Source organism: Phyllobates terribilis, unplaced genomic scaffold, assembly GCF_046119375.1.
Source record: "Phyllobates terribilis strain yellow unplaced genomic scaffold, ASM4611937v1 Scaffold_5__5_contigs__length_657084704, whole genome shotgun sequence".
Classification (NCBI taxonomy): domain Eukaryota; kingdom Metazoa; phylum Chordata; class Amphibia; order Anura; family Dendrobatidae; genus Phyllobates; species Phyllobates terribilis.
The window spans coordinates 198,074,229-198,101,912 of record NW_027362765.1 but is presented as its reverse complement, the minus strand read 5'-3'; the positions used below and the strand labels follow the sequence as shown (position 1 = coordinate 198,101,912).

General features: G+C 40.4%; 1 protein-coding gene across 1 annotated transcript in view; it reads left to right on the top strand.

Moving 5' to 3' along the window:
* The window catches only part of MMP24 (matrix metallopeptidase 24), a 197,507-nt gene that overhangs the window by 158,091 nt on the left and 11,732 nt on the right, over window positions 1-27,684 (top strand). The window contains exons 3-6 of the mRNA XM_073683668.1: window positions 234-350; window positions 1,784-2,088; window positions 6,474-6,635; window positions 26,447-26,658. Coding sequence (XP_073539769.1) covers window positions 234-350; window positions 1,784-2,088; window positions 6,474-6,635; window positions 26,447-26,658 — 796 coding nt within the window. The remainder of the gene's footprint in view (window positions 1-233; window positions 351-1,783; window positions 2,089-6,473; window positions 6,636-26,446; window positions 26,659-27,684) is intronic.

Here is a 27,684-nt window from a genome sequence, read left to right as displayed (position 1 = left end):
TCATATAGGAAAGGCATTATTGCCAGAGGTGGAGATTGCAGGTGGCATGCTGAAAAAAAATGTAATATAATGGCCGTCATGTAAGGAAAACTTAAATTCACTATACAATCCTATAAGGTCTATTGTCTGGCTGCTCGTCATAGGGAATAAGAACTTTGATGTATTTCCCGGTCTTGTGGATCAGTGATCACAGTGATGTTTGCTCTCTTTTTTCCCATTTAATGATCATGTAGGTGGATGAAAAAGCCTCGCTGCGGGGTACCTGACCTTCCTCACTTAAGCCATAAAAGAAGGAACAAGAGATATGCACTAACAGGCCAGAAGTGGAGACAGAAGCACATAACATACAGGTATGTATTGCTTGTAAAGAGACGAACACAAAGCTAATGGTGGCCGGTCACATTGGTAGCCACACTTGTTTCAGTCTCCACTCTTCCATTGTTATATGGACACAAGCGGCATTTACTTTCCATATAACAGGAAGAATTGAAGAGACTGGAATGAATATTAAAAATACATCGAAAGGAATTTTCTAGGTTTTATGAAGTGAATAATAATTTCACCTTCTCCACATTTCAAAAGAACTTTCACACATTGTTTTAACTTTAGGACATAACATGATACATATGTATATATCAATATATTTCACTGCACAGCATGCACGGGTCACCAGCCCAGAGCACTGACATGTTACTGCTATTCATTAGACCTGCTTGGGCATGGACGGCATATATATATAAAGGTGTTGTCCACCTTTGAGTATAATTTCTCTTTTTTTACTTAAATGCATGTATTTGGGTCTAAAACTCATTTTTGCAATTGGGTTTAATTAAAAATCTTGCACCGTTTTGCTCTGTGATGTAGTGTCTCTTGTTGACTGCAGAATGAGTTAACTGAGAATCCTTCAGTCAGCCCACTTCAGTCTGTAACCCTTTTATCTATCTTTTTCTGAGCTGATTTGATGGCCACAGATCACAGCTAAGTAGAATATGCAAGAAAACAAAGCGCTTGTATAATAAAACCCAATGCGAAAAATTATTTTAAATGCTTTTAAATAAATCAAAAATTGTCTCCAAAGGTGGACAAATACGGAACTCCATAGCATGCACCACATATATGAAAAATATCTCACGAGACACAAGCCCAGAGCACTGACATATTAATGTTAGGCCACATTCACACGTTCAGTGTTTGTGCTGTAATTATTTTCTGTAAACTAAAAGAAAAACACAATTTTAGAAACAAAAATATAAACAGTATTTTTTCCCACTATTGGCCTGCAACTTTACATATTTTATACAGTATATGTCATCACCCCGTCACTGCGTCTGCGGCACAGCTTTTGTTTTTTTTTCTCTCTCTTCAATAGTTATTATTTTTTGCTCTACAGTTTTGCTTTCCTTTTTTTTAAAGCATTTTGCCCAAATTGTTCAGAAAATAAGTTTGAGGTTTGAATATTTTTACTTATTTTTCTGTTAGATATTGCCCTTATACTTATGGATCTAGGTAGACCATGGAAGCTGCGACTACATAATGCATATGAGCGCGAGCGCTTGGTGTCGAGGGATTTGGATGGCAGAAACACTATTGTAGTGCGCCATAAAAGCAAGGCTCTCTACAATAAGGCCCAATAATGACCATCATTAAAAGCTGTATGGTTTGTAGTTTAGGGGTTAATTCTATAAACTATAGTAACCTTTTATAGATTAATCCCCCCACGTATTTTAGAAGGAGGTTGCATTCTTGGAATTAATTGTATTCCTTATCTTGTCTCCCTCTCCAGCATACACAATTATACTCCTAAAGTAGGAGAACTGGACACTAGAAAAGCAATCCGCCAGGCCTTTGATGTGTGGCAGAAGGTGACTCCTCTCACATTTGAAGAAATCCCCTATCAAGAAATTAAAACGTCGCATAAAGAAGCAGACATTATGATATTTTTTGCTTCTGGATTTCACGGGGACAGCTCTCCATTTGACGGGGAGGGTGGTTTTTTAGCACATGCCTATTTTCCTGGACCTGGCATAGGGGGAGATACACATTTTGATTCGGATGAGCCCTGGACACTTGGGAATTCCAATCATGATGGTAAGTTACCCTAAACAGTGCCTTTCTGCCTTCGGCATTTGCTTATTGCCAGGTTTGGCGTCATGACAATAGGTATAATTTGCATTTAAAATGATTGATATGGTACAACTGGTCATCTTAATAGGTGACAAAGCTGATGGGATCGCAATAAATGCCACAATATACCACAAGAAATTGCTGAAAAAAATCCTCAATATGGGTTGGATGAAGTTAGTATAGTATAAATTGCAGCTTAGCCTCATTCACTTTCTAAGGACATGAACCTTCAGACCAGGCACAAATATCTACCACAGATCCGATGTAGATCAGACCAGGCAGAAATATCTATAACGGGAAGACATTCTGCGATGTAGATCAGACCAGGCAGAAATATCTATAACGGGAAGACATTCTCCGATGTACATCAAACCAGGCAGAAATATCTACCACAGGAAAACATTCTCCGATATAGATCAGACCAGGCAGAAATATCTATAACAGGAAGACATTCTCCGATGTAGATCAAACCAGGCAGAAATATCTACCACAGGAAAACATTCTCCGATATAGATCAGACCAGGCAGAAATATCTATAACGGGAAGACATTCTCCGATGTACATCAATCCAGGCAGAAATATCTACCACAGGAAAACATTCTCCGATATAGATCAGACCAGGCGGAAATATCTATAACAGGAAGACATTCTCCGATGTAGATCAAACCAGGCAGAAATATCTATAACAGGAAGACATTCTCCAGTGTAGATCAGACCAGGCAGAAATATCTACCACAGGAAGGCATTCTCCGATGTAGATCAGACCAGGCAGAAATATCTATAACGGGAAGACATTTTCCAATGTAGATCAAACCAGGCAGAAATATCTACCACAGGAAGACATTCTCCAATGTAGATCAGACCAGGCAGAAATATCTATAACAGGAAGACATTCTCCAGTGTAGATCAGACCAGGCAGAAATATCTACCACAGGAAGACTTTCTCCGATGTAGATCAGACGAGGCAGAAATATCTATGACGGGAAGCCATTCTCCGATGTAGATCAGACCAGGCAGAAATATCTACCACAGGAAGACATTCTCCGATGTAGATCAGACTAGGCAGAAATATCTATAACAGGAAGACATTCTCCAATGTAGATCAGACCAGGCAGAAATATCTATAACGGGAAGACATTCTCCGATGTACATCAATCCAGGCAGAAATATCTACCACAGGAAAACATTCTCCGATATAGATCAGACCAGGCGGAAATATCTACCACAGGAAGACATTCTCCGATGTAGATCAGACTAGGCAGAAATATCTATAACAGGAAGACATTCTCCAATGTAGATCAGACCAGGCAGAAATATCTATAACGGGAAGACATTCTCCGATGTACATCAATCCAGGCAGAAATATCTACCACAGGAAAACATTCTCCGATATAGATCAAACCAGGCGGAAATATCTATAACAGGAAGACATTCTCCGATGTAGATCAGACCAGGCAGAAATATCTATAACGGGAAGACATTCTCCGATGTAGATCAGACCAGGCAGAAATATCTATAACGGGAAGACATTTTCCAATGTAGATCAAACCAGGCAGAAATATCTACCACAGGAAGACATTCTCCAATGTAGATCAGACCAGGCAGAAATATCTATAACAGGAAGACATTCTCCAGTGTAGATCAGACCAGGCAGAAATATCTACCACAGGAAGACTTTCTCCGATGTAGATCAGACGAGGCAGAAATATCTATGACGGGAAGCCATTCTCCGATGTAGATCAGACCAGGCAGAAATATCTACCACAGGAAGACATTCTCCGATGTAGATCAGACTAGGCAGAAATATCTATAACAGGAAGACATTCTCCAATGTAGATCAGACCAGGCAGAAATATCTACCACAGGAAGACTTTCTCCGATGTAGATCAGACGAGGCAGAATTATCTTCCACAGGAAGACATTCTCTGATGTAGATCTGAGCAGGCAGAATTATCTATAACAGGAAGACATTCTCCAATGTAGATCAGACCAGGCGGAAATATCTATAACAGGAAGACATTCTCCAATGTAGATCAGACCAGGCAGAAATATCTATAATGGGAAGACATTCTCCAATGTAGATCAGACCAGGCAGATTCAAACTAACTTCCTTCTTGCAGCAGAAAAGTCTGGAGGGTGAAGAACAGGACTAGAGATAGTGACTCTACATGTCCCATTTTAAATAAAACCTGTCAGCATGCTTTTACATATAAAATAAGTGGTATGGCTATAGGGGCGCATGTACTCTTATACAAATAGTACCTTTTTATTGTAGTGATCTGATTGTGATGTTACTGAGAAATCTTGCAAGTTCCCTGAGGGTGTGTCAGTGCAGTAGAACTTTTTCCAAGTGCGCTGACACTCCTCAGTCTGAGTTGCATATGGCTTCTACTCTAGCTTTCTCATGACTGGCACATTGGATCTGTAGAAAAAAGTGTACATTTGTATAGGAGTACAAGCGCCTATTCAGCCATACCACTACTTGCATATATAGAAACCTGCTGACAGGTTCACTTTAAGCATAAATGCCAGTCTCTGATAAGGTTCAGAAATCAGGTCCTGAAATAGAAAGTTGGAGAATCTCAGCTGTATACGTGTTGCATTTTTTGAGCTGATAAATGTATTAGTTCTGGGAGCCAATTCACACTCTGGTTGTATACAAGGACTTAAAAATGTTGAGGTTCTGGAAAACAGAGAAAGATACAGAATTTTTATTTATCCAGGAATTTAAGAGGTGGTCACCACTGCTGTCGTTTAGGCCCCGATTCATCAAGACCGATGAGGGGGCATGCTGAAGTCAAAGGCGCCTAATTTATTAAAAGGGTTGTCCAGTCTAAAACTACAAGTCTGCAGTTACTATATGAGACTGCAGACTTATGAATCCTCACATCACGCGCACTGTGCACTGTGAGGATTTACCGGCGCCGAGAGAGGAGAGGGCACAAGGATGTGATTTGCTGACTAGACTGTATCCAGCCTTGATCAATGAAAGTGTATTGAGTGAGGCAGGATACAGTCTAGTTGGAATGTGGCTGGAAGTATGCAAATCACATATTTGCGGTCACATGACCGCTCACTCCCGACACCGGAGAATCCTCACAGCACTCAGTGCACACAATGTAAAGATTCACAAGTCTGCAATTACATAGAGTGACTGCAGACTTGTAGTTTAAGACAAGACAACCCCTTTAATGAATAAGGAGAATCTATGAAGTGATGTGCGCCTCGCCACGAATCTTACTCAAGTCAGAGACTGGAAAAAAGATTTCGGGCTTAAGGTATGTCGTAGATAGTCGTGAAATGTTGCAAAACTTTTGCACAATGTGGATTTGCATTTTGTGGTGTTTGTTTCACACAGCTGCGCCAAAATGGGCAGAGCTGGTGTGTGATGGTACAGCTCGCCTATTCATGATGAGCTCTGGTGTTCCTTGCGCCAGAAACCTCACTCCAGTCCCTGACCGGAGTAAGATTTGTTGCAAGATGCACTGAGGCTCATGCCACTTGTCAGACGCTCCTGATTCATTAAGAGGCATGCGTGGAATTGGGGCCAACGTTTCTCTATTTTATTTTAATTTATCTAAGATGATCCAGGTGAAACAATCACTTTAAAAGAGGGTCTTCAGGGGTATGTCTCATGCATGTTGTAACATCACCTTCCTAACCAAAATAGGTAAGTGAGAAACCCAGTATGCAGAGTTCGGGTTAAGGGCAGATGACTGGATAGCCCCTTTTAAAATGTATTCAGCATCGGTGGCTCTTAAACCTGCTAAGATGCAGTCATTTGTATTTTCCATATTAAATAAGCCTTTGTATGTATTATTTTCCTGTTTACAAAGTAACTTGTTAGCGGTTCTATTATAAAAGGATCCGTAAATTACTTCCCATGTTATAATCACTCTTGGGGATAGACTTTGTAATTACACTGCTTTCAGAATGTAAATCAAGGAACTGAATATATCAGGACTTAGACCACTGCGGATTAGGAGATGGACGGCTGCTGTGAATGGTGAGCTGAAATCACCAATATAGGGGTCGTCAGACGAGCACAGAGTCTATACTGCGCCACAAGGAGTCCATATTACTTTACTACATATGGCGCAGTGTACACAGATATTCTCCCTCAGAAGAAATGCTTATTTGGAGAATACCTATATACTATGTAATGACCTTCAATGTGGCACAATTACTGCTATGTTCCTCTCGCAGCCTTTTTGGCACTGTGAACCTGGTCTGCACAAATGTTTGGGCGCATGAGACTATAGACAGGTCAATACTCTGGCTTATCTGACTGGAAACAAATATTTGGCTTCATATCCTTTCTTCTGCTTATACTTTATTTCTCCCCGCAGGAAACGACCTTTTTCTAGTTGCTGTTCATGAACTTGGCCATGCCTTGGGCTTAGAACACTCCAACGACCCCAGCGCCATAATGGCACCTTTCTACCAATATATGGAAACACATAATTTCAAGCTTCCCCAAGATGACTTACTGGGAATCCAAAAAATTTACGGTGAGTGTCTGTGTATTATGCAGTCCAATGGGCTGATAATGAACTATCATGCAATCACGCTTCTGGGAGGGGTGCAAGAAAACCATTGATAGCAACTATTATTAGGTTTTTACAGTTTCAATATTTCTATGAAGTTGATATTGGGGACATCTGTACTTTTTGACTTAAAGAGGTGGTCACCACCCAGAAATGGGACGTCATCAGTGACGTCTGTTTTTCTGTTCTTCCTGGTAGCCGGGTTTTCCCTTTTTCAATGCACTCTGTTGCTGGCTTGTCACTTTTTTTTAGAGCTGACGAGGGAGCGCAATGACAATTCAAAGGAATATAGAGTGGAGAGAACACTGAGCATGTGTCGGAATTGACAACTGGCACATGCTCAGTACTAGGCATGTACTCAGGACTAGCCCAGAATCTGAAATGGACGTCACTGATGACACTTTGTTTTAGGGTAGGGACAACAGCTGCGGCCGTGACCCCAGTCCTGGCACCCTGATTATGTCCCTTTTCAGTATCCCAGCATGCCTCGGGGATTCGTCATCAGAAGTAAAAAAAATAAAGAAGCAGAAAGGAAGTTAGAGTAGAGAGAGAACAGTAGTGAATTTTTAATTAAATTATATTAGAAAAGTGTTCAGATTATTAAATTAAATAGATAGATATTTTGGATGAAATTTACCTTTGGTTTTGGACCACCCCTTTAAACAGTACTTGTATATAGACATCTGTGGTTTAACAACACTATAGATCTCTCCCAGGTAGGGTTGTACCTTAATGCATAAGGTAGAAAAGCAGAATGTAATTTTTGTGATTATCCTCAGTAGGCGATACGGTATCTCTGGCCACATTTTTTGACAGCCTAATGGACTATTTCTTTAAAATGATTACATTTTTTTTTACATTGGTGAAGGCCAGTAGACTGGGCCACCAATCCAGAGTTGGAATCCTTTATCTTTGGTGATAGACATTTGTCACTGAGGACCTCTAATCATGAACGTTTATCATGTTCTATGAGAAACTACTGAGCTCATTGCCTGGTTTTAGTTGGCATAGGTCGGAATGAGTCTAAGGAATCTTATTGATTACTAAATTACTGAGAAGTCCACCTACCTTTCCGTTAATTTCCTTAGGGACTCCCAACAATATCAGTATGCGACATGCAAGCAAAACCCTTGGCAGGCTGCGCATCATGTTACAATCACTGGGTAGACACATGTAGACACATATAGCATAAACATCTGATGACAGAATATCGCAAAATCATGTTTGCTTGTTTTTTTAAGTTTGACCATCGCATGTTACTCATGTTAGTATATGTCAAGCCAAGAGTAATGGTAAGGGTGGACAGAAAGTACTTGTATGTTTAAATAATAACTCAAAATATATTAAAAAAACAATTTTGCTATGTCTGGTAGTTACTTTAATAAAATAAGACTGAGTCGCAGTACCAGATGTGGCCTATAGACAAGGGTGGTGCTGTGTCTGGCAAAAACAAAAAACAGGGTTTTATAACATTAGAAAAAAATATTTATTTTTTTTCTGAATAAATTAAACGATACATGTACTGCACAGCATTACAGTTGTACCCTTTTACATTTGCATGACAGTATTAATTGGAGTAAACTTGTATTTTAAGCAGAGGAGGCATTAAATGCATTTCACGAGCATCGTAATAAGTGTCCCAGATGGCAATTTACTGGCAATTTATACACCGGCTAATGTACACTACTACACAGCAATCAAACATTGCCAACATGTACGGAACTAACCAGCGAGGGCTGCGGATTGGGTGCCATTACTTATTCCATCATATCAGTAAAGTACAACATACTTATTTAAATCTTGAAAATTTAATTTATGTGGCCTAGTTGCAATCATTTTTATGTTTAAAATCAGATATTGCTTAATATAAGATATTACTGACCAAATAATGAAAGTCTCTAATGTTTCTCTTCTTCGTCATCACAGTATGTATACCGCAGTATTGTCCGCTATTCTGAAGATAGGTGCGGAGTCTTAGTCACCCAGTTACCTAGTGTTTATCTGGTTTACACTCCCTTCTTCAAGTTGATACACCCACATGATAGCCTGTGTACCAAATCTAAGAGCTAAGATTTAAAGAGAACTGTCAGCCGGATTTTGCTAAGTAAAGTACAGACATGGCCTTATTGGTGCTGTAATGCTCATTACAGGGATACCTGTAGTGAAGAAATCTGTTTTGTGATTTTTGCATAATCATTGTTTGAAGTTTTCTTGTAATGATATATTTGTGCATTGGGGCGGGATTGTGGGCAGGGTCTTATTCTGGTGCTCTGGCCCTTTGTCTGACTCCAGTTTTTTAATGACAGGTCACTGATTTGTCAGTGACCTGCCTCCTATTTTAAATATTGCGCCAGTGCCTACATTACATCTCCAACAAAATGACTCCTTAGTCGGCACATGCGGAGTCGCATCCATACAGTCTCCAATAAAATGGCGTCATTGACTGTGTTTGCGCAGTCACTTCCACAAATCATAATGTGGATTCGACTGCGTACGTCACGTGCCCGATGAGACCGCTCATGCACCGACAACGGCGCCATTTTGTTGGATACCGATATAGATGCGATCATGCATGCACCAACAACGGCGTCACTATACCTAAAGAAGTGAATGAAGCTGTGGTCACGCATGTCTACTACCTCACCTTTTCCACTTTCCATTGAGAGACTGGGGACCCATGATCTCATGGCCAGTTGGGATCCAAGCCTGCTCCAAATATCTGCCTCTGACAGAAGCTGATTAACCTCTTAAAAGCCTCTGTCAGAGTGGAACAATCGCGTTATGCGGCCTTTACGGTACCCTTCAGCATTTCTGCCAGTGGATTGCAAGCCAGGGGCCTGCTGAAGACCCACTTCCCGCCATGTTAGCACTCCCATGAAGCCCAGCTACAGACTGTACTAAGTATTGCAGTATTAAGAACAAGTAACCAAGCTATCACAGGTTCAAGTCCACTATTAGGATGGAAAAAAAATAAAGTCAAATTTAAAAAAAAAGTTTGAATCACTCCTCTATTCTAAGTTAAAAAAATAAAATATAAAATAAATATATCTGTATTGCTGCTTCCAAAAAAAAGTCCAAACGATGAAAATATAAAATAAATTAACCCGTATGGTAAACTCTGAAAAGAGAAAAACGCCAGAACTGCATTTTTCAGTTGACCGCATATCTCACAAAAATGTAATAAAAGCAGTAAAAAAAAAAAAGTTATGAGGCTTGGAAGCAGGGGAGGAAAAAAACAGAAGTGCAAAAAAGAGCAATCACCCGGATCAGGAAGTGGTTAATTTGATGTACAGCCTGATATCCCGCATGGAGAGAGATGCTAGTGCACGTTGGGGTGGTCTAATTGATCAGACATTTAGCCGGTACTCGCCGAGAATGAAACGCTCGGCAATTGCACTGTCCAGCACGTGCTAGTATCTGTCTCCCAGTCAGGTGGGGTGGAAGATCATATTTGGAGGCACACATCATTACTACAATGACGCATGAGTAGAATTACGTAAATCAGAAATACCAATAAAAGGAAGTGAGCTCTTGCAACCCACTCAAAATTTTCATGGATTCCTACTAAATCTGACTTGGCAGGGTCACTCTCTGTTCAGAGGATGTCCTTTATGTAATAAAGTAAAATGTCATGATCATTAGAATTAACAAGGAACCATAAGGGACGTGAACGTTTTATCGCCAATTATACTGGAGGATTTGTACAGCAATATTTTTTACTTTTATTTTGTGTTTATGATCAATGTGAAGAGGACCTCTGTACTCAGCTACTTCTAATGGTGGCAGAGTGATATTATTTTACTCTATGCCAATATTGTACATTAGATTTTGAGATTTATAAAGAGGTATTCCACAGGATGTGTCATAATTGTCTGACAGATCCACATGCCACTTTGTTACAATACATTAGTGCAGAAGATACAGTTGCTCTACGGACCTGATTCATCATTTGAGGTTTTTTTTTAAGTCTCTTTTCCTTTGTTGTTTTGTGGTATTCTTTGACTCGTTTTATGCCAAATTCTTCTAAAGGGTGCACGTTGTTCAATGATCTTTGATTTTGTCTTTTACTCGTTTTACAACTTTTCAGTGCTACACGTCACATACATCTCTAAATGTAGCAAAATCCGTGGAATAAAAACACATAAAATCACTCCGGAAGGTAGGTGTGTAGGTGATGGACTACACAACATTTGTGCCACAAATTGTGACTGTTTAAAAAGTTGCAATTGATCAATCAGTTGAGAACATTTGGAAAACAAAAATCCTGCCCACAGTGGCAAACATTCAAAAAATAAATACAGGTGAATATATTTAAAATAACAAATTCATTTACAAAAGGTGCAAATTTAAGGATGAATTAGTGCAAATGAGAAACAAGCGAAAAACACCAAAAACGAGACAAAAATGCGATAATGAATTAGTCCCTGTATGTGTTGCATATGAATTGTTCAAAAAGAAAATTGATGCGGGTCCAGCTAATAATGGTAACTATAGGTTGTTACACATGTATATGAGTACCTGTATGTAGCAGCACGGTGGCTCAGTGGTTAACACTGCAGCGCCTTGCAGCACTGGGGTCCTGGGTTCAAATCCCACCAAGGACAACATCTGCAAGGAGTTTGTATGTTCTCCCAGTGTTTGCGTGGGTTTCGTCCGGGTTCTCCAGTTTCTTCCCACACTCCAAAGACATACTGATAGGGAATGTAGATTGTGAGCCCCAATGGGGACAGTGCCCATAATGTCTCTAAAGCGCTGTGGAATTTGATGGTGAGATATATAAATATATAGCAGCATTTTTATTGACATAATTATGCATTTGGCTACAGGCACTTCCAGAGCATGCGCATACCAATTTGAATATCACGTTATTTTACCATGTATGCACTTTTAAGAATAAATTCTATTTTGATCTGTTATATGTAGGGATAATCTGTTGGTCTATTTTAAGTATGTACTCTTTAGGGTATGTGCACACTTCATCTTTTTCAGGCAGGCAAACCTGATGAGATTTTCAACAGGAAGGCGCTGCAGGAAATGCCGGCATTGTTTTTCTTCAAGTGTCTTTTCTCACATTCTTTGGTTGTTTTCTGAGTACTTTTTGCTGTTTTTGACTGCTGGGATTTTCTTATCATTTTCTCAGCATTTTGGTTGCGTTTTTTTTTTTACTGTCGTTTCTCAGTCGTTTTATTAACTCAGAAAAGAAGAAACCGTTATCGTTTTTTCAAGTTAAAATATTGGCAAAACATCTTTAGAGTCTTCCTATTGTCTTCTATATAAAATATAGAACATCTTCAAAGCTGAGAACGCCTGAAAATGGTCCGTTCACTTTATTTAACCACTTGACTCTCAAAAGACTAAACATATAAACAGTACATGGCGGCCATTAGTTTCACACACATTTCCCAAAAACAGATTTAGTTAATTAGAATGTTTAACACCGGGATGACTGGGTTTTTATCCTTAAATTCTAAAATACATCTGAGTAGGTAAATAGTGTTTTATCCGCTACCAAAGTGTCGTTTCCCTGTATGGTTAATATAAATTACATTTGCCTCTATCATCCGTGATGTCTAACCACACTCTATTCAAGAATTTGCTTTTTATCTTAAAGTGGAATTGACTTTAATTTGGATGCTTCACTGAATTCCAAGCATTATATAAATGCGTTTGCTCTGGATGACATTTTATAAAAGGCTTCACGTTATTGTAGATGCCAGGATGCTTGTTAATTGTGAGATCCCTCACACTTCAGTGACTTCTGCCGGAGTATAAATGCGGGGCTTTAGATGTGTCTGGAGTGGAGCTGCACATCTTTCTAAACATATGCTAACCCCTAAGTGACATGCATTGTGTGTGTGTATATATATATATATATATATATATATATATATATATATATATGCAGATATATACAGTACAGATCAAAAGTTTGGACACACCTTCTCATTTAAAGATTTTTCTACCTCTTGAAGCTCATCAAGAGAATGCCAAGAGTGTGCAAAGCAGTCATCAAAGCAAAAGGTGGCTACTTTGAAGAACCTAGAATATAAGACATATTTTCAGTTGTTTCACACTTTTTTGTTAAGTATATAATTCCACATGTGTTAATTCATAGTTTTGATGCCTTCAGTGTGAATGTACAATTTTCAAAGTCATGAAAATACAGAAAAATCTTTAACTGAGAAGGTGTGTCCAAACTTTTGGTCTGTACTGTATGTCACACAAAATAGTTAATAAATAACATTTCCCACATGTCTATATTACATCTGCACAATTTTGGAACAATTTTTTTTTTATTAGGGAGCTATAAGGGTTAAAAGTTGACCAGCGATTTCTCATTTTTCCCGCAAAATTTACAAAACCATTTTTTTAGGGACCACATCACATTTGAAGTCACTTTGAGGGGTCTTTATGACAGAAAATACCCAAAAGTGACACCATTCTAAAAACTGCACCCCTCACGGTGCTCAAAACCACATTCAAGAAGTTTATTAACCCTTCAGGTGCTTGGAATGTGGAAGAAAAAAATTAACATTTAACTTTTTTCATAAAAATGTTACTTTAGACCCAATTTTTTTTATTTTCGCATGGGTAACTGGAAAAAATGGACCCCAAAATTTGTTGTGCAATTTCCCCTGAGCATGCAGATACCCCATATATGGGGAAAAACACTTTTTGGGCACACGGCAGGGTTCGGAAGGGAAGGAGCGTCATTTGACTTTTTGAATGTAAAATTTGCTTGAAGAATTAGCGGACGCCATGTTGCATTTGGAGAGCCCCTGATGTGCCCAAACAGTGGAAACCCCCCACAAGTGACACCATTTTGGAAACTAGACCCCTCAGGGAACTTATCTAGATGTGTGGTGAGCACCTTGAACCCCCAGGTGCTTCATGGAAGTTTATAACATTGAACCGCAAATTTTTTTCACATTTTTCCCCCAAAAATGTTTTTTAGCCCCCAATTTTGCATTTTCATAAGGGTAACAGGAGAAATTGCACCATTCAGTTTGTTGTGCAATTTCTCCTGAGTAACCAGATACCCCATATGTGGGGAAAAAACACTTTTTGGGCGCACGGCAGGGTTTGGAAGGGAAGGAGCGCCATTTGACTTTTTGATTGTAAAATTGGCTTGAATAATTAGCGGACGCCATATTGCGTTTGGGGAGTCCCTGATGTGCCTAAACAGTGGAAACCCCCCACAAGTGACACCATTTTGGAAACTAGATCCCTCAGGGAACTTATCTAGATGTGTGGTGAGCACCCTGAACTTCCTAGTGCTTCACAGAAGTTTATAACATGGAGCCGTGAAAATAAAAAAATCAAACTTTTTCCACAAAAATGATGTTTTAGCCCCAATTTTTTTATTTTCACAAGGGTAAGAGGATAAAATGGACCCCAAAAACTTTTGTCCAATTTCTCCTGAGTACACCAACACCCTAATGTGGGGAAAAAAAAGTGTTTGGGTGCACCGCAGAGTTCAGAAGGGAAGTAGCACTGTGTGACTTCTTGAACGCAAAATTGGCTGGAATTGAGAGCGGACGCCATGTCGCGTTTGGAGAGCCCCTGATGTGCCTAAATAGTGGAAACCCCCCACAAGTGATTCCATTTTGGAAACTACACCCCTCAAGAATTTTATCAAGGGGTATATTGAACATTTTGCTACTACACAGAATTTGATGACATTAGGTCATCATATTGAATAAGTTGTCATTAGTCAGGAGCGCAAGTGCTCGCTACTTGAGTTTGCATCGGATACTCAGGTATGCACCATGTATCGCGTGCGCTCGAGTGACATGCTCAAGTCCCCACTCGCATGTTTCACGGTTATTAGACACCCAAAAAAAAACATGAGGGGATCGCTCGTGCATGGCAGGCAATCCCCGCAAGGTTTTTTTGGCCGCAAAGCATATGGGGCAGAGACTTGAGAATGTCACTTGAGCACCCGCGATACTCAGTGCATACCTGAGCACCCGATGCAAACTCAAGTAGCGAGCACTTGCACTCAACAATAGTCGCCATATCGTCATCTTTTTTTTTTTTACTTTTGAAAAAAATCCCAGCCCTAGCACAACCCTAACCCTAGAGTTTATTTTTTACTCCGTTCCTCGTGCGGTATAAGTGATTAGACGACTTTATTCTTTGGGTCGGTGCAATTACAGCGATACCAGAATCATATTGTGTTTTTATGATTCACAGCTGGCACACACTAAAAGACGCATTTTTTTTTGCAAAATCTAGTTTTTGCATCGCCATATTTTGAGAGCTATAATTTTTCCATATTTTGGCCGACAACCACGGAACCCGGCCTCAGACAGCGCGGGACGGCGGGGAAGAGGTGAGTATACAGCGCTTACCTGCACAATGCTGGGATCGACTTCGATCACAGTATTGCGGGGGTTAATGTGCCGCGAGCGGTGCGGGACCGCTCCCAGCACATAGCACCGGGTGTCAGCTGTGACAATCAACTGACACCTGGCGGCGATCGCGCCCGCACAGTCTGTGTGCGGGCGAAATCAACAGGGTGTACTAATATGTACCTGACTCTTAAAGCCCAGGGTGCAGGTACGTATTAGTATGCCCTGGGCTGTAAAGGGGTTAAGTGCATAATGTGGAATATCTCCTGAAAAAAATGAATAAAGTGAAACAGTTTTTTTGTATAGAGCACTCTTGTTAAATACAAAAAAGCAAATGATGAGCAATAATTTAAAACAAAAAACAATGGGAGGGAAAAATAGAAAAATCTAATGCTTGCTGTGTCACTGGTATTGGCACCCTTTACATTAACCCTAGAACGCATGACCATAAAAATCTACTTTTTCACATACTTGGGGCCTTTTAGGCCCGTGTGCAAATAACATGGAATAACTCAAACAAAAATGACAAACAGCTATATACCTGAGGAATACCTAGAGTTTCAAAATTCTAACTAAAGTAATCTTGCAGAAAATAGAAAACAATTAACAGGGCGGGCCTGCGAGGCCCCAGGTATGCGTTCTAGGGTTAAAGGGGTTGTCCGGTCAAAAGTGACTGTGTGACTGCAGACTTATGAATCCCCCCAGAGCATGCACTATGCGGTGTGGGGATTCCCTGGTTTCAGACCTGGTAATGGATGGTATGTATGTATTATACATAACCACGGTCAGTGGGCGCGGCACCGCTCTCCATACACTTGTATTGAGCAAGGCAGTGCCTTCTAGTGGGACGCGCCCATTGGCGGTCTGCGTCACTAGACGGGGCGTGGCCTCGCTCAATACAAGTGTATGGAGAGCGAGGCCCCGCCCACTGGCCGGGGGTATGTATAACACAAACATACCCTCTGTTACCGGGTCTCATACCGGCGAATACCCGAAGCGCACAGTGCGTGTGCTGGGGGGTGTGCTGGGGGGATTCACACAGAGTGACTGCAGACTTATCACTTTTGACCGAACAACCCCTTTAATTTAGTATGGAAACACATTTTGACTCGCCTGTGGTAACTCACAAAAGAGATTCACCTGTGATTAATTGTCGGTGCCCATGTGACATGAATTAGCCAATGAATGATGACTTCAGTGTTTTAAAAAGCCACATGGTAGGCCCTGTTTCTTTATCACAGTGGTGAAGAAAAAGGAGCTATCTGAGGACATCAGAACTGCTATTATTAGCAAACACATATGTTCCAAAAGGTATAAGGCCATCCCCAAAGACCTTGATATCCCAGTTTCAGCAGTGCACAACGTTATTAAGAAGTTTGCTAAGCATTGAACCGTCAAGAACCTCCCTTGAGGTGGGGGATTGTCTTCAAAGGTTGGTGCGAATGGTGGAATAAACACCAAGTCAAACATGCAAAGACCTGAAGGCCAACCTGGTCTGGGGTCATGGTTTCAACACGTACCATACGCTGCACACTAAACCAAGCCGACATTTATGGGTGAAGGCCAAGGAAGAAACCATTGCCGAAGAAAAGACATAAAAAGGAACAACTCAAAGAGTACCTTGACAAACCACAATCCTTCTGGGAAAATCTTCTGTGGACAGATGAAACAAAAATAGAGCTTTTCAGCAATGCAAAGCAACAGTTTGTTTACAGATGGCGCAATGAAAATTATAAGGAAAATAACACAGTACCAACAGTTAAGCATGGTGCAGGATCCATAATGCTGTGGGATTGCTTTGCTGCGTCTGGTACTGGAGGCCTTGACCGTATCACAGGAATCATGAAATCAGAGGATTATCAAGAGATTTTAGAGCGAAATGTCCTATCCAGTGTAAGAAAACTTGGTTTGAGTCGAAGACAATGACCCAAAACACACATCCAAAAGTACACAGGAATGGTTGAAAAAGAAAAAATTGGACTGTTTTCAAATGGCCAGCAATGAGTCCTGATCTCAATCCCATTGAAAACCTTTGGGGTGAGCTGAAATCTGCCACTGGGAAAAAGAACCCTGCAAACACTCAATAGCGTGAACAAACTGCAAAGGAAGAGCGGGAGAAAATTCTAGCTGAGAAGTGCAAGAAGTTTATAGATGGCTACAAGAAACGTTTGGAGGCTGTCATCAGTGCCAAAGGGTGTGCAACCAAGTATTAATTAGGGGAGCCTTAAGGCTATGTGTCCACGATGCAGAAATGCTGTGGATTTTTTCCTGAGCGTTTCTGCATCTCCCTGGCAGAAAAAACGCATGCAGATAGTACATGCGGATTGTACATGCGGATTGTACATGCGTTTTCCTGCCAGGGACATGCGTAAGTGAAGCGTTCTTCACTTGCATTTCTGCATGCGGGTTGACAAGCGCTTTCCAAGCGATTTTAACATCACTTGGAAAGTGCTTGTCAACTTGGTCACTCTATATAAATCCATGCAAACAGCATGGATTTATATACTGTGACCGAGAGAATGTCAAAAAATAAAAAAATAAAAATGTATACTTACCTTCCGATGGCCCGCGCTGGCTTGCTTCACCGTCCCGGCTGCCGGCAGCAGTACACTGAAGGACCTGCCGACGTCAGCGTCGCGTGACCCGTCACATGACTCTGACGTCAGCGCAGGTCCTTCATTCCATCACGAACTGCTGCCAAGCAAGGAGGAGCGCACCGCGGGCCGACGGAAGTTAAGTATATATTTATTTTTTATTTTATTCTTTTTTTTACAGTTTTCAATGGTACCCAGGTCCAGAGGAGAGTCTCCTCTTCCCTAGACCTGGGTACCATCCGCACATTAGAACGCATGGAATGCACATCTACATATACAGTGATGCGTAATCCATGCGTTCTAATGCAAGTCAATGGAGGCAAAAACGCAGCACTTCCGCAAAATAATTGGTAGTGCTGCGTTTCTTTCCGCAATGATAATCCGCAGCTGAAATGTCCGCAGCATGTGGGAACATGGCAGGCTTTCTACCATGCGTTTTTTAAGCGTCTTTGCCGCTGCGGAAACGCTTAAAAAACGCATCGTGGGCACACAGCCTTATTGCTGCACATGCTGTTTACTCTGTTTTTTTATTTGAAATTGCAACATGGAAGTTGTAAAACAATGCTTTATTGTTGTATTACATTGGACTAGTAATAGAAAAATCCTGAGGATATAACTTTGGTACATTTCCATTTATTTCTGAAAATATTGTACAGTCTATGAAAAAAGACCGTATTAGGGGTGTGTTGACTTTTTATGTCCACTGTATATACGCTGCTGCTAAAGACTTCACAATCAGGAGCGTATGATCCTGACACCATGTCGTCACCAAGTGACAACTGCACCACTCACCCCCACCCAACCAAAAATGGTGATTGCTGCAATTGTCATCTTTGTCCTGCCGGACCAATTTATTTTCAGCTGTAGTCAATTGCTGTGTTACAGTAAAAGGGCAGTGATTGGTGCTGATCCTCTGCAACATATAGAGGTTGAGAAAAAGCCAAAGATTAGTCAATACTGGAGCATGAATACTTTGTATAACACTCTGATTTAATGCGTGGCCATGAACTGGAAGTCTTTGCACTATCACAGTAATACACAGCGCCTAGCCTGAGATGACCCCACATATGGCCGTCTATTTAAAAGGAACCTGTTATGTTAAAAAATACTATTAACCTGCAGATATAGGGTTGATTCGCAATTAATTAATTAATAGCATTTTGAAGCCTGTGGCTGCCGCATTGAAGGCTCTTCTACCAGGAGGAAATTAACTTTATTCCTTCCAGCAGCCTTGGGCTTTTAGTCATAGAGGCATAACTTCAGCCTTAGTGAGTGGTGACTGTAACCACGCCCAGCACTGACTGACAGCTGGTTCAGCAGAACATCAGTATAGAGCCGGCTGTCAATAAATGCCGGGAATAAAGTTTATTTCCTTTTGGCCGCTGGCCGCACGGCTTTTGAACCCTATTAACCTGTAGATTAACCCCATATCTGCAGGTCAAAGCAATTGTTGACATGACTGGTTCCCTTTAAAATCACGCTATTCTGTGTTTTATCGTGTTGGCTCCAAGTTTGCCAAAACATACACACCCCAAAAAAGTGTATTTCCTTGAACGAGCTCTGAATACTTTTCAAAGGAAGACAGACATACATTCTGCCAATACTTAACCAATAAGAGATTTAATATAACTTTAAAATGTATAAAATGCCCTAGTACATTAGGGTACATTCACAAACATAGGATTTTAGGAAGAACACCCCTCCCCCATGCTCTTGAGAGTAATCAGAATTTGTTGCACACACTGCTGGACCATGAATACCTCTCCCTGTAAAATTTCTACAGCATACTACACTTAAAGGGAGTGCGTCATCCTTCAAAGCCATATTAAAGAGAACCTGTCATGTAAAAATACACTATTAACATGCAGATATGGGGTTAATCTGCAGGTTAATAGTGTTCTGAAGCTGGCCGGCCGTTGCACTGAAAGCCCCACTGTTGGGAGGAAATAAACTTTATTCCTCTGGCTTTCAGTTATAGAGGCTCGCCTTCAGTCACCGCTCAGCGCATAGTAAGCAGCGGCTATAACTACGCTCCGGCACTGACTGACAGTCGACTCTGCATTAAAGTTGGACTGTGATTGGTTGCTATAGTTAATAAAGACAGCATCTCTTTTAGACAGTTTGTCAAGGCTGCAGCTGATCAGTGGTCTTTTTTTTGGTTGTAGTGGTCATTTGGCAGCCCCTATCGGAAGAGGAAGCGAAGACCATGGAAAACACAGGCTGTGATATGGTGTGATACTGGGGGTATCTCTTTTGTTTTGAAGTGTAACCATCATTTCAATTTTTATTTCATAAATTAATAGTACTCATGAAAATAATAAACTTCGTAATATATCTTTTATATAAAATCTGCTTTTTTCTCTGCCAGGACTGATTCATCATTCCCAAAATTCTCAATTCTGGAGTAAAATCTGTATTCAGAGAAGACAGGTTGTTACATTACTGAGATAGGAGATGGCAGCTGCTACTCATACACTTTTTGTAGAGGGGAGGTGCTAGAGGCAGAGCTCCTTCTCAACCCCTCCCCTCTACATAGAATCTTATCAGTGGCAGCTGCCATCTCCTATCAAGTGGTGGGCAGTCTGTCTCTTTTTGGTGATCTGGATTACTTGGCTTCGTACTCGCCTAAAAGCTGGCTCTTTTGAATCCTAAATGTATTCCTATTAAATAGGTGTTCAACATGGGTGCATACACATTTAAGATTAAATTAAACCCCACCTACTTGCAGCCAGCCAATGAAATTGATGAGTGGGCGGGGTTTGGTTAGGGTGGGCAAGGTTTTGATCGCTGAACACCATCATTTTACGCCCAGTGAGAGCAATTCAGAGAATTTAGTGGCTCTCACCGGGGTCCCAGTATCGAGCCGACTCTGTCTCGGATCAGTCGCGATTGACCCATTACTACTCCTATCTTAACAATATAAAAAGTCATGTAAAATCTGAATACAGATTTTACCCCCAAATTGAGTATTTTGGAAATGACTGATCAGTCCTGGTGTAGAAAGTAGCAGCTTTCTATCATAAGGGTATGTGCACACACGTGTTTTTTTCTGCACCAAAATCTGCATGAAATCTGCTGATAACTTTTCTCTGGCAGGAGATTATCTGCTTCACAAACGCAGGTTTTTGCTGCGTATTTGCAGTGTTTTTTTCACTGTACTTCTGTCTCTATTTAGTAATGCACATAATGTTCTGTGAAAAAAAAGACTCCCATTCTATTTTGCCATAAAAAATGCTGCAAATACGCAGCAATAACGCAGGTGCGTTTTTTGGTGTGTTTTTGCTGCGTATTTGTAGTGTTTTTCATCCCCCCATTACTTCCTATGGGTGAAAAAACGCTGAAAAAATGCTGAAAGAAGTGACATGTTCAGCGTTTTTCTAATCACTGAAAATACGCAGCAAGCAAAAATCAACATGTGGGAACAGTGAATTCTGGTTTCTCATAGACTTTGCTGGTACTGCTATTGATGTAGCTGAAAATTTGCATAAAAATCTGCAGCAAATACGCAGCAAAACACAACGTGTGTGCACATACCCTAATACACATTACAAAGTTTATTTTCATGTGCACTATTGATTTATGAAATATAAATTAAAATGATGGTTACTCTTTGAAGAGGTGGCCCACTACAGTGTATAATGTACCCATCGATTTAATGCCACTATGACCCCATAATTATTTAGAACAAGTGGTGGAAAAAAACAGTTTAATATACAGAGTAGATCACAATCTCCCCAGAAAGATAGATTACCTCACTTTCTGGGATGATGCCTCTAGGAATAGGTTGCTCTCATTTTAACATAAAATATGAATAAAACATAAGAGTTTCCTATAGCCAAAGTGCTAAGACGTGTCTGTGTTATATGAAGGCACGATGATGTAATGATGCCAAATTTTTAGGAAATGACAGAATGCATCATATGTTGGTTGAACCTTTTAACAGATTGTATAAATTATGCCTATTGATGTAGTGATGTGTTCTTCTGCTTCTATGAAATTCTCACATGAAGTGTCCTGAGAGCGGCCATAATGGAACATGTACTGTTCACTTCTATCAAGTTAAGTGCAACCTCTAGTGGCAAGTAATGGAAGTGTTATTAGGTCGTTAACACCTAGTATACCACAATAAGTGATCACTGCTGTAACCGTTTAATACAGTTATATGAAAAAGTTTGGGCACCCCTATTAATCTTAAGCTTAATGTTTTATAAAAATTGCTGTTTTTGCAACAGCTATTTCAGTTTGATATATGTAATAACTGTTGGACACAGTAATGTTTCTGCCTTGAAATGAGGTTTATTGTACTAACAGAAAATGTGCAATCTGCATTCAAACAAAATTTGACAGGTGCATAAGTATGGGCACCCTTATCATTTTCTTGTTTTAAATACTCCTACCTACTTTTTACTAAAGCCCTTTTTTTGGTTTTGTAACCTCATTGAGCTTTGAACTTCATAGCCAGGTGTATGCAATCATGAGAAAAGCTACTTAAAGTGGCCACTTGCAAGTTGTTCTCCTGTTTGAATCTCCTCTGAAGAGTGGCATCATGGGCTTCTCAAAACAACTGTCAAATGATCTGAAAACAAAGATTATTCAACATAGTTGTTCAGGGGAAGGATACAAAAATCTGTCTCAGAGATTTAACCTGTCAGTTTCCACTGTGAGGGACATAGTAAGGAAATGGAAGAACACAGGGACAGTTCTTGTTAAGGCCAAAAGTGGCAGGCCAAGAAAAACATCAGAAAGGCAGAGAAGAAGAATGGTGAGATCAGTCAAGGACAATCCTCAGACCACCTCCAGAGAGCTGCAGCATCAACTTGCTGCAGATGGTGTCACTGTGCATCGGTCAACTATACAACGCACTTTGCACAAGGAGAAGCTGTATGGGAGAGTGATGTGAAAGAAGCCGTTTCTGCAAGCACGCCACAAACCGAGTCGGCTGAGGTATGCAAAAGCACATTTGGAGAAGCCAATTTCTTTTTGGAAGAAGGTCCTGTGGACTGATGAAACCAAGATTGAGTTGGTTGGTCATACAAAAAGGCGTTATGCATGGCGGCAAAAAAACACAGCATTCCAAGAAAAACACTTGCTACCCACAGTAAAATATGGTGGAGGTTCCATCATGCTTTGGGGCTGTGTGGCCAATGCCGGCACCGCGGGAATCTTGTTAAAGTTGAGGGACGCATGGATTCCACTCAGTATCAGCAGATTCTTGACAATAATGTTCAAGAATCAGTGATAAAGTTGAAGTTACGCAGGGGATGGATCTTTCAGCAAGACAATGATCCAAAATACCGCTCCAAATCTACTCAGGCATTCATGCAGAGTAACAATTACAATGTTCTGGAATGGCCATCCCAGTCCCCAGACCTGAATATCATTGAACATCTGTGGGATCATTTGAAGATGGCTGTCCATGCTCGGCGACCATCAAACTTAACTGAACTGGAATTGTTTTGTAAAGAGGAATGGTCAAAAATACCTTCATCCAGGATCCAGGAACTCATTAAAAGCTACAGGAAGCGACTAGAGGCTGTAATTTTTGCAAAAGGAGGATCTATTAAATATTAATGTCACTTTTCTGGTGAGGTGCCCATACTTATGCACCTGTCAAATTTTGTTTGAATGCAAATTGCACATTTTCTGTTAGTACAATAAACCTCATTTCAAGGCAGAAACATTACTGTGTCCAACAGTTATTACATATATCAAACGGAAATAGCTGTTGCAAAAACACCAATTTTTATAAAACATTAAGCTTAAGATTAATAGGGGTGCCCAAACTTTTTCATATAACTGTATATACCATTTAGTATCAGTGTATAATATATCGATACCTATGTATGTACATGAACTGGGAATGGTGAATTCAAGGAACAGAAGGCGTTGCCTAAAGAAGCCTGATATATTACCGGTACGAGAGCACACGTAGTATCGGTAAATCATCACTGAAACACTCGGCTTTGTATGTACCATTACAAGGATAGACGGGAATATTAGACTGCTTATCGCAGGATGTGACAGATCCTTTATAGTCCATTATAATCCATTTGGTGAATGCTTAAAGGGGTTTTCTAGGTAAACACAAACATATCCTGGCACAGATTACTTTAATTATAAACTGTGCCTTACTTACCATCCCCGTGTCCAGCAATGAATCCCCTCCACTGCTCCAGGTGTCTAATATTATTTGCACTTCTGATGTCACGTCGACAGCACTGCAGCCAATAACAGCTTAGTGACAACACAGTCTACTGAGCTCACTGATTGGCTGCAGTTCTGTTGACGTGACGTCAGCGCTGCAGACAATAATAGACACTGTGAGCAGTGGTGGAGACTCGGTGCTGGACCTGGGGAGGGAAAGTAAAGGCCAGGTTTTTTTTAAACAAACTGCGTCTAGGAATATTTGTTTTCTCAAACCAGAAAACACATTAAATAATCTGTTTTCATCCATCTTTTTTCCATCATTGATTATGATAATTGGTCCCTCGGGTGTAAGAGAGCATCAAGATATGGTGTAAACCCTCTTTAAATAATTTAAGAGAACTGCAAAATAGCAATTCTTCATTTTAGATTTTTTATATAAAATCCTTCCTTTAATCTTAGGACAATTTCTTTAATTTACTGGAATTTTAGATTTCCACTCTTCATCCTGAAGACTATAGAACGGCGCTGTGTTTAGATCAGACGGAGTGCTATGAGGGATGCTACTTTATAGGCATATAATGACATACCCATGTTTAAAACATCTGTGTACCGCACAACATATGTTTTTTGTTGGGTTGCCTCACAGTGAATTACACTTATAGTAAAATAGCCCCAGCCACGCCTGGTAAAAGGTGTACTTATTTTGTATCAGGTACTTACTTAATCTCCTGATGAAATAACAGATATAGGCAGATGCTTTAGTGGCCCACGCAGCCCTCTGCTTCTTATGTAAACCAACGTGACTGCCAACACAACCAACCCAACCAGTCCGTCTGACTCATGAAGACGACACAGATTGTCCTAGCTAGATCATGTTTATGTAGCAAACAGATCTAAAAGACGTGGCAGTTCACATTCCGAGACCAGAAACATGTAGAAATCCTGGCGTTATTAATATTCTCAGCTATCCATCATTAAAGCGGATCTGACTCCAGATTTTATAATACAAACTACATACATTGTTATCTTAGATCTGATGCTGTATTTACTTTGAAAATCCATGACTGTATAGTCCTGTTACGCATCTGTCGTCTATCCATGCCTTGCTTCCCTCAGCCCCTTCCGACTTTTTTGTGCTCCACGTTGGGCCTTGCAGGTATCCCGGCATACTCCCATATGTTGAACTTCCAAGGCCTATATAAGGCCTCCCAAGCCACACACCTGGGTCTTGGAATTAAGACTTTCTAGTATGACTTTTTGTCTTTCTGTGCACAGGTGTTGTCTGTAGTCAGGACTTCACCTGCCGGTCTGCGACTTCCAGTAACCCTCCTACGTATCCACCTGTGGCTTCAAGGATGTCTCCTGTCCGCTTGTGGCTTCCAGGACCTTATTAAGACTTTTTGGTTGTCTTTGCAATGTGTCTGCCTGCGGTTTCCAGGACATCTCTTGTCTGAAGCGGGGTTCCAGGACTCTATTAAGACTGTTTGTTTGCCTTTGCTACATGTCTGCCTGCGGCTTCCAGGACGTCTCCTGTCCGCTTAAGACTTCCACAACTTTATTAAGGCTTTTAGTTTGCCTTTGCTATGTGTCCGCCTGTGGCTTCCAAGGCTCACCCGCTTGCTGCACCAACACCCTTGGCCTGTGTGCTCACTGGAACCTTGGGCTTAGAGAATGTAGTTCATCCAGTTAGCCCGCTTTATGTACCAAATCCTTTATGAAAGTGTAACTCAGTCTGCACTAAAATAGCCTGATTGACAGCTCCTCAGTGTCCCTCCTTCCTGCTGAGATCTCACACTGCTCATTACAATCTACAGCTGTCAGACTGGGTGAGCGAAGACTGAAATCACATGAACTCGTGAGCTCTTTCACTCTATAGCTGGACTTACAAACTTCTAATTATAGTATCAGTTTTATTCAGCTATTCTGACATGGATTTTCAAAGAAAACACACCAGCTTCTTCAGGTCTAAGAGATTTATTTAATAATGTTTTCAGTTTTATATTGAGATATCTGGTGACATATCCACTTTAAAATGCTTCTTGCTTTGATGACATTACCATCTCTCTGCTTTTACTGGTATTGATAAGCACCCGGCGGTTCACAGACATCACCTGGGGGTTGTGTAAGCATTCCTGACAATTGGAGGTTTCTCTCAGGATGATTAGCATAATGAGAGAGGTGTATAGATACACACTTGAAAGCTATGCTGTGACTTGGAAACTGAGGATGCACTCTAATTGCCATTATGCCTGACAGGAAGATATTTCTATTTGCAGAAAATGCCTCTATTGTCCATAGTTACCAAATAAACTCCAGGTTTCTTTTTTTCTGGAAAGGATTAGAATTTATTTAGTATTTTTATTCATAAGACTCTATAGTCTATAAATTAGGGCATTTACGAAAAGTATTCTTTTATGAGATTTTCCCTTAAAGGACTTTTCTGACATATCTAATGGATGTGTCCTTTAAATAAAGTCAATAACAGAACTGAGAACAGACAAATATATGACCATACATGTGCTTTCACTCTCCTATCTGTGAATATTTTGGAAATTACTGAAAGAATGGAAACCCATTTTAAACGTCATTATGTTCTGATATGAATGTTTGCATAGAGTTCACTTTGAAAAAAAAAGTAAATATCGGTCCTATAATTTGTATAACTTTTTTCTTCTTAAAGGTCCCCCTGCAGAAACACTAGAGCCTACAAGACCATTGCCTACACTACCACCACGCAGAATACAATCCACATCTGAAAGAAAGCACGAAAGACAACCGAGGCCTCGTCCTCCATCTGGAGAAAAGCCTTCCCATCCTGGCAACAGGCCGAACATATGTGACGGGAATTTTAACACTGTTGCCCTTTTTAGAGGAGAAATGTTTGTGTTCAAGGTATTTAAAGGATAAAGTATCAGTATATATTCCGTATATACATAATATATATATATATTTATATACACACACACTTATATCTACAGTATTATGCAAGAGTAGATATAAGTACAAAAAAAATACAAAATGAATGAAGAATAGAAAAATCTAAATCAAATAGATATTTGGTGTGACCGCCCTTAGCTTTCAAAACATCAATTCTTCTAGCTACACCTGCAAATTTTGATGGAACTCCGCATGGAGGTGGTTCCAAACGTCTTGGAAAAGTAACCACAGATCTTCTGTGGATGTAGGCTTGTGCTAATCCTTCTGACTCTTCATGTAATCCCACCCAGACTTGTATGAAAATGTTGACATCAGGGCACTGTTGGGGCCATATCATCACTTTCAACTCCTTGTTCTTCTTTATGCTGAAGGTAGTTCTTAATGACATGAAAAATATTCTCATGAACTACAGTTATGGCCAAAAGTTTTGAGAATGACACCAAAATTATATTTTCACATGATCTGCTGGCCTCTGGTTTTTATTAGTGTTTGTCTGATGTTTATATCACATACAGAAATATAATTGCAATCATATTATGAGTACCAATAGGTTATATTGACAGGTAGAATGAGTTAATGCAGCAAGTCAATATTTGCAGTGTTGCCCCTTCTTCTTCAAGACCTCTGTAATTCTCCCTGGCATGCTCTCAATCAACTTTTGGACCAAATCCTGACTGATAGCAGTCCATTCTTGCATAATCAATGCTTGCATTTTGCCAGAATTTGTTGGTTTTTGTTTGTCCATCCGTCTCTTGATGATTGACCACAAGTTCTCAATGGGATTAAGATCTGGGGAGTTTCCAAGCCATGGACCCAAAATCTCTGTTTTGTTTCATGAGCCATTTAGTTATCACCTTTGCTTTATGGCAAGGTGCTCCATCATGCTGGAAAAGGCATTGTTGGGCGCCAAACTGCTCTTGGACGGTTGGGAGAAGTTGCTCTTGGAGGACATTCTGGTACCATTCTTTATTCATGGCTGTG